The sequence below is a fragment of the Bombina bombina genome, chromosome 4, assembly GCF_027579735.1.
Source record: "Bombina bombina isolate aBomBom1 chromosome 4, aBomBom1.pri, whole genome shotgun sequence".
NCBI classification, from domain to species: Eukaryota; Metazoa; Chordata; class Amphibia; order Anura; family Bombinatoridae; genus Bombina; species Bombina bombina.
Genome location: NC_069502.1, coordinates 1,088,782,413 through 1,088,801,935, shown reverse-complemented (window position 1 = coordinate 1,088,801,935; position 19,523 = coordinate 1,088,782,413). Strand labels below are relative to the sequence as shown.

The following is a 19,523-nucleotide window of genomic DNA, read 5'->3' as shown; positions in this document are numbered from 1 at the left end:
ATTGTTCGAATTGTTTCCATCTTGAATAATGGAACTCTGAGAAATTTGTTTTTAAATCCAGAATTGGCCTGAACATTCCCTCCTTTTTGGGAACTACAAACAGGTTTGAGTAAAAACCCAGTCCTTGTTCTGCTTTTGGAACTGGGTGAATCACTCCCATTTTGAAAAGGTCTTCTACGCAATGTAAGAATGCCTGTCTCTTTGTCTGGTCTGAAGACAAGCGAGAAAGATGAAACCTTCCCTTTGGTGGAAGGTCCTTCAATTCTAGGAGATACCCCTGAGAGACAATCTCTAAAGCCCAGGGGTCTGGAACATCTCTTGCCCAAGCCTGAACAAAGAGAGAGAGTCTGCCCCCCACCAGATCCGGTCCCGGATCGGGGGCTATCCTTTCATGCTAACTTGGTTGGAGCAGCAGGCTTCTTGGCCTGTTTTCCCTTGTTCCAGCCTTGCAATGGTTTCCATGCTGGTTTGGGCTGGGATGCGTTACCCTCTTGTCTAGAGGCTGTAGAGTTAGAAGCCAGTCCGTTCCTGAAGTTGCGAAAGGAACGAAAATTAGACTTATTTTTTGCTTTGAAAGGTCTATCCTGTGGAAGGGCATGGCCCTTTCCCCCAGTGATGTCTGAAATAATCTCTTTCAATTCTGGCCCGAATAGGGTCTTACCCTTGAAAGGAATATTAAGTAATTTTGTTTTGGACGATACGTCCGCCGACCAAGATTTTAGCCAAAGCGCTCTGCGCGCCACTATTGCAAAACCTGAATTTTTCACTGCTAATTTTGCTAATTGAAAAGCGGCATCTAAAATAAAGGAATTAGCCAACTTCAGTGCGTGAATTCTGTCCATGACCTCTTCATAAGGAGTCTCTTTCTGGAGCGAATTTTCTAGTTCATCGAACCAAAAAGACGCCGCCGTGGTGACAGGAATAATGTACGAAATTGGTTGCAGAAGGTAACCTTGCTGAACAAAAATTTTCTTAAGTAACCCTTCTAGTTTTTTATCCATAGGATCTTTGAAAGCGCAACTGTCCTCTATTGGTATAGTTGTGCGCTTAGCCAATGTTGAAACTGCCTCCTCTACCTTAGGGACCGTCTGCCATGCGTCCCTTCTGGGATCAATAATGGGGAACATTTTCTTAAATATAGGAGGGGGAACAAATGGTTCCCCTGGCTTCTCCCACTCCTTAGTCACTATATCGGCCACCCACTTGGGTATCGGAAACGCATCAGAGTGCACTTGAACTTCTAAAAATTTGTCCATTTTGCACAATTTTTCTGGAATCACCAAAGGATCACAATCATCGAGAGTAGCTAGCACCTCCTTAAGTAGGGCGCGGAGGTGTTCTAGTTTAAATTTAAATGCAATGGTATCAGTCTCTGCCTGCTGAGAAACTTTTCCTGTGTCAGAAATTTCTCCCTCAGACAGGCCCTCCCTCACCGCCAACTCAGATTGATGTGAGGGTACCACAGATGAATTATCCCCTGCGTCTGCTTGCTCATCCTCTGTATTTAAAACTGAGACATCACGCTTTCTAGGATAAACTGGCAGCTTGGATAAAAATGCTTCTAAAGAATTATTCACTACTGCCGCTAATTGATGCATAGTAACAGCCATAGGCGCGTCAGATGTACTAGGTATCGCTGGCGCGGGCAAAACTGGCGTTGACACAGAAGGAGAGGATGATGAACTATCCCCACTACCTTCATTTGAAGAATCATCTTGGGCAACATTTTTAAAAGTGACAGTACTGTCCTTAATTTGTTTGGACCCTATGGCACAATTCGCACAAACATTTAATGGTGGAACCACCTTGTCCTCCATGCACACAGAACATAGGCTATCTGAAGGCACAGACATGTTAGACAAACCTAGGCAGCTTTTTAATGCAAAAAAAGTAATTTTATACAAAACCGTTACTGTCTCTTTAAATAATAAAGGAGCACACTTTATTACTGAAACGTTAGAAAAACAACAAAGAAATATCAGATTTTTCTGAAATTTTCACCGTAGTGTCTTAAAGCTATGAAAGTATTGCACAAAAAGATTTAGACCAATTGATCCAAACCGGAGCTGATAACAGCAATTAACCGGTTAATACACTACAGTCCCCTGCCACAGTCTCCACCGCAGCTTTTACCTTCCTTATGGGTTAACCAAAAACGAATAAACCTCTTATAAGTTCTTTTCTAAGCCTCTTGACCTTCCACGTGAAGCTGCATGAACCTTCTGATGAAAGGCAACTGCGCAACTGAGGCGCGAAAATGAGGCCTCCTCCCTCTGCATTCCAGAGTGAAGGGACCTTTCTGACCAAAATAGGTGTCTAAACGGCTGCCAGGCGCAAATAACATACCCTAAAGTGTTTTAAAGTTTGAAAAAACACTTAAGTCACATAAACATGATAAAAAACAAACGACTTAGCCCACAATAGTGTCAACCAGCAGAGAGCCCAATTTATAAGCCTTAATTCTGTTACTGAGTCTAAGAAAATGGCTTACCTATCCCATAAGGGATAACTGACAGTCTTCTAGCATTACTTGGTCTTGTTAGAAAAGTGACTGATCATACCTGAAGCAGATAAGCCTGCAAACTGTTCCCCCTTGAAAGTTCTCTGATTTAACAGTCCTGCGTGGGAACAGCAAACGATTTTAGTTACTGGTGCTAAAATCATACTCCTCATTAACAGAAATCTTCTTCATTTTCTGTTGCAGAGTAAATAGTACAAACCGGCACTATTTTAAAATAACAAACTCTTGATAGAAGAAATAAAAAACTACAACTAACACCACATACTCTTTACCATCCCCGTGGAGATACTACTTGTACAGAGCGGCAAAGAGAATGACTGGGGGGCGGAGCTAGAGGGGGAGCTATATGGACAGCTCTGCTGTTGTGCTCTCTTTGCCATTTCCTGTAGGGAATGAGAATATCCCACAAGTAAGGATGAAGCCGTGGACCGGACACACCAATGTAGGAGAAAAACGGTACTGTGCCTTTAAGAGAAAAAAAGCTGCACAAAATCTGCAAAACAGTGTAAAAAAGCAGTAAACTCAACGAAATTTTTACAGTAGCATCATAAAGCCTTAGTAACTTTGCACTGCTATGCAAATAAACAATTAACCCCTTAATGTAAAAACCGGATTGACAAAACGTCAAAACCGGTAAAAAACGTTCAGCACCTTGCCACAGCTCTGCTGTGGCGCCTACCTGCCCTTTATGAACGATTTGTGGGGAAAAAAACCTCTGGAGAAGCAGTTAGATGTCTCTCAGGAAAAGAAACTGTGCAACTGAGGCACGAAAATAGGCCCCTCCCACCTCACTTGATGTCATGGGGCCTAAAGGAAATACAACAGAGTGTTTCCTAAACTAGCCATGTGGGTTAGTAACCCTTAAACAAGCCACAAAGACCCCTTAAAGTCCCTCAAAAAAACGTTATTGCAATAATAATAAAAACGTTTTTCCTTATCAGTGTCACCAGTAACTAATGAGCCCTTTGTGCAAGCTGGGATTCTTACTAAGTCTCTGAATACAGCTTACCCTTCCCTCATGGGGATATTGTAAGCCTTTTCTAGAATTAACACAGTCTGTCTAGAAAAAATTATACTGAACATACCTCAAAGCAGTTTAACCTGCAAACTGTTCCACCAACTGAAGTTTTCCTGTACTACTCAGTCCTTGTGAGAACAGCAGTGGATTTTAGTTACAAAGTGCTAAAATCATCATCCTCCCTGCAGAAATCTTCATCTCTTTTCTGCCAGAGAGTAAATAGTACACACCGGTACCATTTAAAATAACAAAGTTTTGCTTGAGAAAATAAAAACTAACATTTTTGTCACCACACTCACTTTGCCCTTCCTAGCAGTTAAGCAGGCAGAGAGAATGACTGGGGGGTGGAGCTAAGGGAGGAGCTATATAGACAGCTCTGCTGTGGGTGCTCTCTCTGCCACTTCCTGTTGGGAAGGAGAATATCCCACAAGTATGGATGAATCCGTGGACTCGATACATCTTACAAGAGAAAGTATATTAATATAACTGTGTTGGTTATGCAAAACTGGGGAATGGGTAATAAAGGGATTATCTATCTTTTAAAACAATAACAATTCTATGGTAGACTGTCCCTTTAAATAATCTGCAGTGGGGCGGAGTTAGCTGCCGAACAGATCAACAGCATCTTGCAGAGGCTCCTGTGCAAATCATATAAAATAACTACTTAAACCACTTAATTTTACCTGGGTTTGCTGGAAAACCTAGGAGATTACTACAGCGAGATGCTCGGTTGCCCTGACCGACTGCACTGTTAAAAGATAACGGCAAAACTCAAAAGCGATACTGGGAGTTACACATCGAGGCCCTGACTCTCTAGATAAATTAGTCCCTCATCGGATCTTTAGTACTAAACTAACTGCCAGTTTGGTGACTGTAGCCCACAAATAGACACACGACTCCGGAGGGTCGGGGCTCCGCTCCGGAGCCGTCTCAACATACCCGGGTGCAACTGAGCTTACCGGCAGCTCCAGCTGCATCTGCTACAGCCGGAACTTGTGACTGTGCCGCATTGACAAGGAGGATAGCGGCTGATTAGTGCCCGGCAGAGGATCATACACCCGGTCATCGCGGGCATTCACACCCGGTGTTGTTTGAGACAGAGAGCCGCCGATTAACTACCGCTATAGAGGGAGGAAACGAGTGGCGCGAAAAATTGCCATCTTGATTGCGGCCCGGCAGCTGGAGCACTAACATTGGAACAATTTCTGAAAGTGAGACGCTGGAAAATCTCCACAACCATTTACAGCAGGTAATGAAGAAATATATTGGGAGAGCATAGTAAATTATTGTACTAGTGCTATTTGCTGACACTATGAGCAAGGTCCTGTAGCTGGACACTATTGTAATTAAATACTCCACATTAGAACTGCATCACTGAATGCTAAGGCACAGAGGTAGAGTACCGGGCTTCTTGCATTAGAGACTGTTCTGAGGCAGGATACAGCACTTGCTGAGATATTTTAATACAGAGCTGAATAATAAAACATTGCTGTTTTCTGTCCCCTCCATTTCCTGCTGACTTTGCTCAGCAGGTCATATCCCACTTTCCCTCTCCGACTTCGCCCAGTGTGGACACCTGCCCTGGGGATCAGAGACAGTGACATTACAAGCTCTGGTTCATTTAAGTTGTAAAAGTGAATGGAAATAGATAACTAAATGGCTGTATGACGCGACTTGGCTGGATGGTCTGACAGGAACCCAACGATGTGAAAGAGTTAAAAACTTTTATTTTATCACAGCAAGCCCCTCATGCTCTACAGAGTAACGCAGAGATTTATCAATATGCTTCTCAGCAAGGAATGAGGGCGATATAGACAAAGTGAGTGAAGACTTTAATAGAACGGCGGATGGATGCTGGGATTTGAATTTGATGGTGCATAATAAAGATAAGAAGCAGAGGTTTGGAAGGCAGCTGTCCCTTCTTCATTTACATTGAGAGGGTGGGGATCTATATATATATCTCAGAGGGAATCAATACGAAAGCAAATGCTTGTTGTCTATACCCGAGAAGAACAGAGGGTGGAGTCTGACTTTATAACTCTATCCAGCCGACTATTACTCTTAATTATACTGCAATACATCTTCATCAGCTCTGAAATTTGTCATGTCTACCAGAAAAGGTCCCAAAAGTGATAAAGGGGGAAATCCATATCAGTGGACACCTTCTTTAAGACGGCTAAAACAACCAAAACTCAAGACCACCCCACAGTTGAAATGGAAGAAGATATGGAGTCTGAGGATGAGATAGAATCTAATGATCTGATACCTGTAACTAGAGCAGATCTCCGGTCCTTAGTCTCTAAACAAGACATCACATCTAATTTTGAAAAGCTGTGGGAGAAAATGGACAGCTTCCAAGCGACAATTACAGGCAGTCTCAATGAGATTAAGAATGAGATCTCGGAACTGGGAAACCGGGTAGACTCTCTAGTAGAAACAGCCACAGATGAGATGGGAGAGGAGATTGCGACAGTTTCGGAAACATTAGCCTCACAACAACAAACAATAATGGAGCTAGAAGAGAAAATAGAAGATATAGAAAATAGAAGCAGAAGATCCAATATTAGGCTTAAGGGGATACCGGAAGCCATAACGGCTGAAGAGCTTCACACTTATCTCCAACAAATGTTTCATGCTATTCTGGGAACACCCAATGATACGGACTACCCAATAGAAAGAGCTCATAGGGCTCTCAGACCTAAACCCAAACCGGACCAGCCACCAAGAGATGTTATCATCAAATTGTTACGGTTCCCAGACAGAGAGAAGATACTTCTAGCAGCCAGACAAAATCCCACCTTCAAATTTCAAGGAAATATCATCCAATTCTTTCAAGACCTCTGCGTTAAAACGCTACAAAGACGAAACGCACTGCAGCCTCTTACTCTACTTCTGCGGAAAAATCAGGTCCCATACAGATGGGGCTTTCCTTTTGCACTACAAGTGGTGCGAAATGGAAGAATGCTATCTATCAAGACAGTAGAAGAGATACCTGATATATGTAAATTTCTTGACCTAGAGCCTCCAGACACCTCAACTGGAGAAACAACAACCCATCCGCCTGACTCATCTCAAGTTCGTCTAAAAACCTCAAAGATCAAAGTGGAAGAAAGTCACTAAGAAGAAAGCGAAAACCTGAAATTATCGAATAAACAACACACAAGGTTGAGAAGAGTATCTGAGCTCTTTGGTGACAAATCCGGGGTTTACCCGAACTTGATAACCTCTGACTTAACAATGAGGTTCACTGTTTGGACGTTCTTAAAAGAACTGATGTAATTATTTCACACACTGAAAAAAAGAAAAATATGCTATGGTTTCTGGTAAGATCACCTGTTTGCCATTATTTATGTTGGTTTTGACACATGTTTATCTTAAAGGTATGTCAGTATCAGTTAATGTTAATTATATGATTGTTCACATGTACGTTATATAGAGTTGTAAGATATTATGCACTGAATATTTGCTCGTCAGAGGAGCCAGCTTTAGGGAAATACTGGAGATGGGAGGAGGACCAAAAACCCCTAGAATACTGGAAGAGTAGTGAGGGCGACCCTTGTGACAATAGACTGTTACATTTCATGCTAATGCAGACGGTGAGGGGTAAGAGATTGACATATACACATTTTAGAGACAATAGCGTTCCCTAGGATTGTCTTAATCTCGCACAATGCGAGGGGTCTTAACACGGACATTAAAAGACGGACGGCTATGACTAACTATAGAAGATTAGGGGCAACCATCATTTACTTACAAGAAACCCATTTTCTTAGAAATACCATACCTAAATACTGGGCAAAAGATTATCCACAACAATTCCACTCCACCTTAGATTCCAAAAAGAGAGGAGTTTCTATCTTGTTACACTCATCCATACCATTCTTACACAAAGAAACCATATCAGATAGGGAAGGTAGATATCTCTTAGTGATAGGTAGGATAGGGGACATGGATGTGCTTTTGTGTAATATCTATGCTCCTAACGAGCAACAAGATAAATTCTTTGAAAAGGTTTCACATTTGTTGACCAGTTGGTCGAGAATGCGAATACTACTGGCGGGAGATTTTAACATTGACCTTCAGGCATTAGTAAAACAAAACCTTGTCCTATCATCAAAGAAAAAACATAGGCAAAAAACGACTGCTAAAAATATACTAGGCATACTTGAGCAACATATTCTGCAAGACACTTGGATGGCATTGAATGGAGGGTCTAGAGATACGACTTTCTACTCATCAGCCCATAATAGTTATAGTAAAATAGACTATGTATTTACAAGTCAGATCCTGCAGCCTGCAATACAATCTATAGACATACATCCGTGCGTATGGTCTGACCACTCCATTACACAATTAAAGTTAGGTAATCTCTCAGATCCACATAGAATAAAGACCTGGACATACGATCCATCCTGTATGAAAAATCCGTTAGTAAAGAATAAAATACATAGAAACTTAGAGGAATATTGGAAGATTAACACAGATTCCACAGTGAACCCGATCACGCCTTGGGCGGCACATAAAACAGTGCTGAGAGGGATCCTCATTAAGGAGAAGACTCAATACAAGAAACAAAGGGAGGCCAACATAAAGCAGATTGAGGCAGAAATTAAATCTTTAGAAACACTACATAAACAGACTCAGTCGAGAGCTATACTGACGCAACTCACTACTGAAAGACAGAAACTGCACTCACTATTAAATGAGCAATCTCTAAGAGCTGCACATAAACTAAATACAAACTATTACATTTTCTCCAATAAACCAGACAAATACTTAGCGAAGAAAATCAGAGATAATTACAAGGCTTTGGCTATACCACAGATACAGAGTTTCAATGGTCAGATGACCTCCCACCCTCAGGAGATTGTTGATACATTCGCTCAGTTTTATAGCGAGTTATATGATGGCTTAAAAGTGCAACATAATCCCTCCACAAGAGAGATATTCGACTCCTTCATCTCAAAAGCTACACTAACGCCAATAACTGAAGAAGATAGGGATGCTCTAAACGCCAAAATCACACAGGTGGAGGTGCTGGCGGCTATTAAAGAACTTAAGCCAGGTAAAGCCCCAGGACCTGACGGATTCCCAGGGGAATATTATAAAGCATTTAAGGAGATACTGGTGCCCCACTTAGTGGTATTCGCAAATCATATTATGGAGGGAGGGGAAATACCTAAGGAACTCCTTCGTGCCAGGATAGTGGTCATACCGAAACAGGGGAAAGATCCCAAATTCTGTGCTAGTTATAGACCGATCTCTCTTATCAATCAAGACCTCAAAATAGTTACCAAAATATTGGCCAATAGATTAAAACATATTTTGCCCTCTATTATACATGCAGACCAGGTTGGATTCATTAAGGATAGGGAAGCCCCGGATAATATTCGTAAAATGGTGTCGGTAATAGATTATCTTCAAGACAAGGGAATGCCTTCTCTGATCCTATCACTGGATGCGGAGAAGGCATTTGACAGTGTAGATTGGAAATATATGATGGCAGTGCTCACAACAATGGGATTTAATGGAAGATTCTTACAAGCTATTAGAGGTTTATACTCGACACCAACAGCCCAGGTTAGGGCGATAGGACACCAATCTAAAGAAATACACATACTCAATGGCACAAGACAGGGATGCCCACTCTCGCCTTTGATCTTTGCATTGTGTATGGAACCACTAGCAGCATACATAAGAAACTGCCCAGACATATCAGGGGTGGAGATAGGGAGGATAAATCATAAAATTGCCCTGTTTGCCGACGATGTGCTACTCACAATAACAAACCCATTGAAATCCTTACCCTTTTTATACCAGGCATTAGATTTGTTTTCCCAAATTTCGGGCTATAGAATCAACACTGATAAGTGCGAGGCACTCCCTTTATCTATCCCAAAACACACGATCAAGCTGATAGAAGCTAACTTCGACTTTCAATGGGCGCTAGGGGGGCTAAAATACTTGGGGATTAAATTAACTACACATTCCTCTAAACTGTACACCACAAATTATACTCCCTTGTTCAAGGCAATCCGATCTGAATTAGGGAAATGGAGGAAGATGGGGTTCTCCTGGTATGGCAGAATGTCTGCAGTGAAGATGACAATTCTACCTAGAATTCTATACATGTTTCGAGTACTTCCCATCAAAATTAATATCCCAGACCTGGAGAATCTCCAGAAAGATATACATAGATTTCTGAGGGATAATAGACACCCGAGAATATCACGCCATATCTTAGATAGACATAGACAACTGGGAGGGATGGGAGTCCCTAATCTGCATGATTACTATACAGCAGCTCGATTAGCCCAGAACTCGATATTAGGGAGGCGACAGACAAACATATTATGGCCTGCTCTGGAAGCAGAAATGCTGAATCAAGAGACACCAGATGGCATTTTATGGGACAAAGATCTCAGGGAATCCCATGCTTTATATCAAAATAAAACCACACTGCTCACCAGACAACAGTGGACGACTACCAACCGGAGGGGAGGGATGGTCCCTGTAAACTCACTGACAATACCACTGAAATATATAGTAAATGACGACTTCAAGTGTAGAGTCATGAAATGGGAAAATAAAGGGTTATATAGGGTTGCAGATCTACAACACCAGGGTACGATGTTGACATATAATCAACTTCAGCAAAAACTTGAGCCCGTCCAGCTACATTGGTTCCTATACCTTCAGACGATGTCAGCCATACGAGACTACATAGGGACAGAGATACCACAAAAAAGACAGACGACTTTAGAATTCCTGTGCACATCCCCCACTAGACCTAAAAAGGCAATTTCTAGGTTATATATTTCTATTCAGGAGATTAAGACCCGAGCGAAATCCTCAGTAATGTTACAATGGGAACGAGATCTAGGTAAAGAGATTGAGATAGATGAATGGGATGAAATGTTTTCTCAGGCTAGTAAAGGACTTATTAGTGCGGATCTTAGGGAAAATATACTGAAAACATCTTTTAGATGGTATCTGACACCAACAAAAACGGCCCATATGGTCAAAGGGAGCAATAATCACTGTTATAGAGGCTGTAAAACAGCAGGTTCCTACTTCCATATGTGGTGGGAATGCACTAAAGTAAGCAATATATGGCAAAAATTGTCTACATTACTGAGCAAGATACTGAATGAACAGATTCTTCTCACCCCAGCACAGGCACTACTACATGAGAATATAGCTAGATTTAACACACACATAAATGTGTTTATCAGGATTTTGTGCACTATAACGAGAATAACAATAGCAAAATATTGGAAGACGGAAATACCGTCGTGGGCAGAGGTTTTAGCTAGAATCCAGGCAACATATTCAATGTATGAATCAGCAGCAAATGTGCTAGACATGGAACCTTGGTTCCAAAAAGTTTGGTTCTACTGGATAATGGAGAATACTAAACAGTGACGCCCTACAACAAGTAAAAAAGGCATGAGACTGGGGGGAAGAGGAGGTGTACCCTATAGCTAAAAAGGTAGAGGGGGGAAGTGGTTGACTGGAAGGGATATTCAGGTCCTTGGCAGAAGCACTCCTAGATGAGCAAGTATTATATAGATAAGGAGAATATAAAATGCGCAGTGACATAGTATAACTCTATGAATGTTTCTATATTGTTGATTTGTTGGTTTAGTTTGTTTATATTTTAGATTTTGATATTTTATGTTGAAACTATAATGAGAGCACACCCCCCACAATGTTCTACTCCCTATGAAGGGTATTATTATAAAGGAGATTAAGGAAGAGCAATAACAGGGGGAGAATTTATCAAGAAAAACAACTCCACAGGAGACTACGAAGAATAAAGTTTTGAGAATATAAGTTAAAAACACATTTAATTGTCAAATTCTTCACATGTGTCAGCTAGGGATGAGGCATACGAACTGTCGAGAGACTCATGTATTGGGAAAGCCTCAGAGATTAGCACCCTTATGTTAAGAAACTATTGTATTGTGATATCTGATGTACCCAAAGCATGAAATGTCTGTATGATCCCTGTCCTGGATGGAGATGGAGAGGAGTTAATAAAAAATATTTCAACTAAATAATCTGCAGTGATATTCTCTGTTTCTGGAAGATGAACTGCAGCCAGATTTTGAACATGACGCTGAGCCCAGCTAAAGATTGGCGTAACCTCCTTTAGAGCAGACAGACTCCTTGTTCCTCCCTGGAACTGAATATATGCTGTTGCAGTCGTTGTCAGACAGGACCTTTACTTCTCTTCCTTCAAGATGGTCCAGAAAAATGGCTCTGATCTCCACACATTTGGCGGTAAGGACTAGACATGCCTGTCCCAAATGCCACTAACAAAGAGCACCAAGCCTAATTTGCTGGCATCCATTTGAAGCAAAATCTAATCTGGCTCTAGAAAGCATAGTGGTTTCTGACCCAGAATCTTTCCAGAGGTCTAAAGAAGAATTTTCCTTAGCTCCACTGGAAAGAAAATCTGTTGAGACAGACTACTTGTTTTCTTAAAATGGATACATTCTTCATCTAACCCGCTTTACCACAAGAATGACTGAAGCCATGTGTCCCACAGTTTTATCCATTGATGCACTGTAATTTGCTTTACATAGCTGAGGTTCTGAAAATATTTCCTGAAGAACTGGATATGTGATATGTTGGCAGAGACACCTTTTAATGTGTCAAACTGGGAACCTAGTTTGTGAAGAAAAAAAGATGACTTTTTTGAAAAGCCAACCGTGATCCTGAAGAAAATGCAGCAGAATTTGTCTGTAAAGATATGCCGGGGAAACTGCTAGTAGAAGAATATTGTTTAAGTAATGAATGACAAGTAGTCCCCGGAGATAAAGTTCTGCGACCAAAGGAACCAAGGTGCAGATAAAAAAATATATATACTTTGTTTTATGTCATTAAAAATACATCAACATAAGGCAGACATGAGAGGTTAATAGCGAAGACAGGTGTCTGACAAGTTTCACGCCCCCAACAGGTGCTTAATCATAAACCTTTGTGAAGACTGTTGGAGCAGTAAAAATGCCTAAAAGAAGCTCTGCACATTGGAAGTGACAGTCTCCAATAGGGATAGACCGATATTGTTTTTTCAGGGCCGATACCAATTATCGTCCGCCTTGCAGGCCGATAACCGATATCAGGGGCCGATATTCTGTACATTTAAAATTATACATTAGGGTATCTGTATCTCTTTAAACTAACACCTTCTGGCTGTGTGGCTAGTGGTATATTCTATTTATTATATATAATATATACCACTAGCCACACAACCAGAAGGTGATAGTCTAAAGAGATACTACAGATACCCCAATGTATATGTTTTTTCCCTATTTATATTGTAGATTTAACAGTTGGTTCTATTAAGTGGTTCAACAGTTCTATTAAGTGGCGACATTAAAGGACCATTACATCATACAGTAGAATAATTATTGCATAACTAAAAAGTGCATCACAAAAAGACAACACAATATCATTTACTAAATGAACAGATTTTTTTCTAATAGTTTTCAAAATTTTAAAAATAAGTTCTGTGACCACCCTCGTTCCTTTGGTGCGCGCTCACTGCAATTATAGAAGAGTTGCTGTTTAGCTGGAACACCAGCCTGCAAGTCTGCAAACTTAGCAGAATACAGTGCCATCTGAAAGTGAGAGTTACTATTGTTGTTTTTATTTGAACTCCCTTATGCAAGATTATGCTATGTGGTGTCTCTTTTTTATGTTTTATTAAATGTGTTATAGCCCTCCATTTTGTGCAATGTATGAAGCAAGATGACTTACAATTTGGTCTTACAAGGGGACTTTTTATAGAGGAATATATCCTATTGTGAATCCTATTTTATTTTTATAAATTATTTTCATGTTGGCCCCCTAAGGGCTATTTTGTGTTATATTTCTAACCCCGTGAATTGTGAAGAAAAAATAAATATATCTTATCTAGACAACCCCAGAGACTTCCTTCAGTGGCACTTAGTGGTGTGGGAAGTAATACACTTCGGTCCACAGGGAGTGAGAGCCCCAAACTAGGCAGTGATATCATTCTTTGCCCAAATGTGTTAATGCACTGCTGCAGAGGACATTGAATACATGTATAAGCCTCAGCTACATCAGCTCATGACTGGCACAGGCTTAGAAAATAACTAACCCGGCTTGCACAACACATCAGCTGAACTGCTTTGCTAGCAGAGATTAACTCACTTATTTTCTTAGTCATGAGCATAGAAAATGTTTTTTCCCCCCCATCATATACTGCATGGCCGGGTGTGCAGAGGTACTACAGTACACGTCTTACCTCTAGTCCTCTACTGCTGCACTGTAAGCTCTGCCTGCGGGGTTTGTAAGGGTGACGTTGAAGACGTCATGATATGGTGCTGCGGCGCGGCCCCTCAAATGCTATCCGCAGGAGCAAATTCAGTGAGCGTGCTCCGCAGGGACATATAGGGCATATCGGTGAGTTTGGGGCCGATACCGATAACGCTAGAAATTAGGGATATCGGCAGCACCGATCATCGGTCGACCCCTAGTCTCCAACTGTGAATCTTAAATTAAAAGTAAATTTTTCAATACCCCAAGATATTTATGGATTGTACAACATGTATAGATTACAGTTGCTAACTTCACATGTTACGAAAATAATACATTTTAATTTTCATATAGCGCACCTTTTTATTGCTTCCTCCGCCCCCTGCTCGCTTCCGGGTTTCTTACTGTTAGACGTAAAAGCGTCGTTATCCTTGCTCGTTCTCGTGAGCCCAATTTTTTGCGCATGCGCAATAATACGAGCCACACTACGATACTAAACATTGTATCACTGGATTAATTGTTTAGTATAATAGCAGAGATCGTATGAGCAGTTGCCAAGCACTGTATTCCCCTACGACTCTAAACGAGCAAGCTATAATCATCAAGTAAAAAACTTTAGATCAATCTACTAAATGTATAATGTTTTCCCAAACAAAATTACAACTTCATACCTAATGTTTAAAAATAATAAGTACCGTAAGATTTCCAATACAATAGAAGAAAAGTAATTTATAATAAAATAAATAATTAATACGATCTTGTTTAGAGATATCAAATTCATTACTTATGTAATTCGATGGCATACTCACTGATTCAGATTGCAGCTGTATTGTCACTTCGCCCGATCGTTCTTGCACAATAAAGCTTTAATTTTTAAATAACCATACCTCACAGCTATGTCATATGTCCCTTGGGCAGATGCAGCTTGAGGTGTTACAAGCTCCATAACAAGTAAATGGTCTGCATATAACACACATTGCCTTTTCAAATGACAACCACAAGGCATAAACAGTCATAGGCACAAAAAGTAGCCAAATAAAACTGCAATGGCCTGCAGAATTAAACTTTTATAATATGATGCCATCTAATCTTAGTGGGAAAGAAGAGACTCCAGGCAAACTGGAGCTCCATGAAGACTGCTTCCATTAGACGGGCCCATTGGAGGCTGTACAAAAAAAGAGAAAGGATACCAGGTTCTAAAAATTGCAGCACCTGGAGTCTGAAAAATGAACAGAATCAGAGTTTACTGTGGACACTTCGAGGATTGTATTTGATGAGCTTGAATACTTGCAACAAATGTGATTGCAATTTTAATTGTGTCTTATAAAAGGTGAGATTTGTGTGTAATAAAACAGAGGTGCACTATCTTTCATCTCTTTCTAGATTATGTACAAGCACAGTGCCAATGATCAGTAACATTATAACAAGGAGCAACACCCTGTAGAACAATATACCCACATTTCCCTGGACGGCTGGTGGCATCTTTGCACTAGGAGAAGATAACAGGGCCAGATTGGGCCACCGGGATACCGGTTAAAATCCCAGTGGGCCGGTACTGCATTGGCAGCTGCACAGAGAGAGCAGAGGCTCAAGCAGCTCAGCTGCAGATGCGGCCACTCTGCTCCATTAAGCAAGCCGGCATAGGCATTGTTTAGGCAACATTACACAGTGTGAGCTGAGGAGGGTGTCCTTAGCCGGAGGGGGGCAGGGCTGACTCGGAGGGGGGGGGGGCAAGGCTGAGCCGGAGGGGGGGCAGGGCTGACTCGGAGGGGGGGGGCAAGGCTGAGCCGGAGGGGGGCAGGGCTGAGCCGGAGCCGGTGAAGGAGGCTAGGAGCAGCCGACTTGCTAACACAGCGTGAGGAGGTGAGGGAGGGTGCCCTTACATTATTGCCAGGGATTGGGCCGAAAGGGAGGCGAGGCTGATCAGGAGGGAGGGCAGGGCTAGGAGCGGCTGACTTGCTAACACAGCGTGAGGAGGTAAGGGAGGGTGTCCTTACATTATTGTCGGGGAGATTGAGAAGGAGCGGGGCGATGCTAAGCCGGAGGGGGGCGGGCTGACCCAGAGGGGGGCGTGGCTGAACCTGAGGGGCGTGGCTGAACCTGAGGGGGCGTGGCTGAACCTGAGGGGGCGTGGCTGAACCTGATGGGGGCGTGGCTGAACCTGAGGGGGGGGCCGGGGCTGGGCAGTACAAATTTCCAGGGCCGGTCTGATTTCCCAGTCCTGCCCTGGAAGATAATCATTGCCAGGCTGAACTTTTGGCTACCTCTCTGCTCTGTATGTAGGTTCTCTTTTAGAGAATCCCTGTCAAACAATGTGAAAACAAAAACTTCAAGTTACACCTCACCCCTCGCTGGAGGCCAAAAAAAAAAAGAGGGATTATGGGAAAGTGGGAGGGATTAAAAGTTCTGTAATGATGGATGTTTTGCCTCTCCCTATTAAATTAAAGTTTAATCCCACATGTGATGGCTCATGGATTCTCACCATTTAATGAAATACAAATCAAAGTTCAGACATTGGCTATAGCCTCCTAATTACAATAAGTAAAAAGCAAATCTACTGTGTCATACATATGCAATGCAGAACAATACCCCAGCAACTAAACATGCAAACGTATATAATTCTAATTGCTTGTAGTCAAAGTGTCTGAAAGAAGAAAACTGGGTCACAAAACTAAGCTTAAAGTGAGCAATGTGCGACCAACCTAGAGAGAAGGTAGAGTGAGTATGTGTTACTCTCTAGAGAAGCTAGCGTTACACTGTCTGATTGGGTTTAGCACTCTGCCTCTGTAACAGAAGAGACAGTGGACGAGGGCCTTTAACACTTTCTGTAACAAGAACATTTATCATTTCCAATAGTTGTGTCCTTTTAAATTTAGCCAACAATGGTCCAGATTACAAGTTGAGCACAAAATATTGATATTTGCGCTCAACTTAGTAATACCAGTGCACACAAATGTGCGCCGGTATTACAAGTGAGGTGCAATGTGAATGACAGCGCGCTTCCATAGGCTCCTACTAGCGCAGCAAAGGGCGTATTAACACATAAATATATATGTATATAAGAATATACATATATATTTAGGGGGAACACATAGTTCCCATAGACCACTATGTAAAGGCACTTTAGCCGCCAACTTTAGCCCCCAAAAACTGCATAGTGCAGTTATTTTCTAAAAAAACTAAAAATATTATTTTTTTGTTTTTTAAAAAGGGACCTCACATGTTATTTTGGGGGCAAATGTGGGACATTAAAAAAAATTAACCAGAAGTCTAGCCTCTGGTTAATGTTTTGAGCGCTAATTGCAACTGCGAGCTCGTGGTAGCAATAACCAGCCACTTGTAATGGCTGGTTATTTATCACGCACCGTAAAATGGGCAAATTTGCCCCTTTGTGGGCACACGATAAATTAGCGCTCTTGTAATCTAGCCCAATGTTTTTAGTCTAAATAACTGGTTTTTAAACTTGTCCTCAGGCTTCACCAACAGGCCAGGTTTTCAGGATTACCTTGGATGAGAGCAGGTGAATTAACCATATATGTCACAGTGGTAATTTTCCTAGATAAATACAATACATGGAGCTAAATTACACTGTTCTTAATGGGTGCACATCCCACGCCACTGACAAAACGCTAGGTGGTCAAACAAAATCCTAATAGTTTACTAATCTGGAGAAAAAAAGTTAACTAGGCCACTCAATCTCTAATTTCTTACTAGACCTCAACAATTTCTTGTTACTCCAAGACAAATGGGAATTTCAAAGTACGCGTTTGTGTGCAGTTATATACAAATATGCATTTGTAGATAAATAAGAAAACACATTGTACCTTTTGTTTGTTGAAATCGATATATAGACCCATCCTCCTCAAAGTACATATAGTCACCATGTCTGATCTGTCAAATTTAAAACAAAAAAATTAATTACAGAATACATATTTAAAGGGCTTTAAAATACAATAGAATTGCATAATAAACTATTGCTAAATAAAGATGCAATAGCACTGAATTTAAAACTAGCAGTACATTTTTTTTTTTTCTAGGAAATTTCAAAATTTTCGTCAATTTGTCCACCCACTGTATCATGTGACAGCTATCAGCCAAATACTGACTCATATACACTGAACTATTGCACATTCTCAGTAGGAACTGGTGTCTCAGAAAATGTGCATATAATAAGACTGTGCACAATTTGATAATGGAAGTAAATTGGAAAGTGTAGCATAATTTTGTGCTCTTTCTGAACAATGAAAGTTTAATTTGGACTTTAGCGTCCTGTTAAAGGACCATTAAACTTGACCTTTCAAAAACGCATAAAATGTTTCATTATTGCAAGTGAAACATTATTGTAATGTATATTCATTATTTATTTATTTTTATGTAAAAATTGCACTTTTTTCACTTTCTCCCAGAGAGGCTTGGGTTAATACTTTTAGGCAATTTATATGAGCTTTTGTTTACTTTTCCCTCACTCCCTTAGCTTCTGTGGTGTCACATGCTTTTAAAAGGTGAATTGTCAGTTTTGCATCAACAATCATGAGAGGAAAATCAATCTTTGCAATCAGTGCTAAACCTCCTTAAAGGACTGTTCAATGAAGTAGAATTGCATAATTAACAAGTGCATAATAAAAAAACTGCAAATATGAAAAAACAGAAAAAGGCGCTCCAATGGTGCAGAAGATCACAACAATTGTTGGAAATTGTATCAATACATCACTCTACAGAATGATACTCACAAAAGCGGCACACTATGTGGCAGTGCAAGTCAGGTAGGCTGGATAGATTAGAGCACACCAGCTGGCTCACTCCAGATCGTGTATATACCAATGGTTGCTGCAAAATAAAATGCAAGGAGGGAGGGGGAAGGGTACTCCAATAGTGCATGAAATCACTACAAAATAGAGAAAAATCCCAAAGACCCTCCAAAGAATATACTCACAAAAGTGGCGCACTATATTGCAGTGCAAGTCAAACAAGCTGGGTTAAAAGGACATTAAACCCCCCAAAAAATATTTCTTGATTCAGATAGAGAATACAATTTTAAACAACATTCCAATTTACTTATATTATCTAATTTGCTTCATTCTTTAGATATCCTTTGTTAAAGAAAAAGCAATGCACATGGGTGAGCCAATCACACAAGGCATCTATGTGCAGCCACCAATCAGCAGCTACTGAGCCTATCTAGATATGCTTTTCAGAAAAGTACATCAAGAGAATGAAGCAAATTAGATAATAGAAGTAAATTGGAATGTTGTTTAAAATTATATTTTCTATCTGAATCATGAAAGAAATGTTTTGGGTTTAATGTCCCTTTAATATGAGCCCACCAGCTAGCTCATACAGGCAAACAGGTACCAGATCAACAGTTAAAATAAAAGTAAAAAAAAACCTCACAGTTTAGGATAAAAAACAAAATAACTTCTATGCATAGAGGACTATTTATTGGAGCAAAAAATATATATTTAAAATTTGAATATAATCTGCAACGCGTTTCAAAGTGCTTATGGCACTCTTCCCTCAGGCAGTGAATCTACACTTATAACCCCTAAACTGCCACACCCGCACATCGCAAGGTAACCTTCTACACTAAATTAAAACCTAAACAGCCACAACCCCCACTGCAAAGTAACCTTCTACACTACTAACCCCTAAACCACCACACCCCCACATCGCAAAGAAGCGTTCTTCACTATTAAC

At 40.9% G+C, this 19,523-nt stretch overlaps 1 protein-coding gene across 2 annotated transcripts in view; it reads right to left on the bottom strand.

The window, feature by feature from the left end:
- Positions 1 to 17,789, bottom strand: part of PREPL (prolyl endopeptidase like) — a 246,159-nt gene extending 228,370 nt beyond the window's left edge. For both annotated transcript variants that reach the window (XM_053712270.1, XM_053712269.1), the window contains exon 1: positions 17,654 to 17,789. In XM_053712270.1, the coding sequence (XP_053568245.1) occupies positions 17,654 to 17,702 (49 nt within the window). In that variant the 5' untranslated portion in view covers positions 17,703 to 17,789. The remainder of the gene's footprint in view (positions 1 to 17,653) is intronic.
- Between the last annotated feature and the right edge of the window lie 1,734 nt (positions 17,790 to 19,523).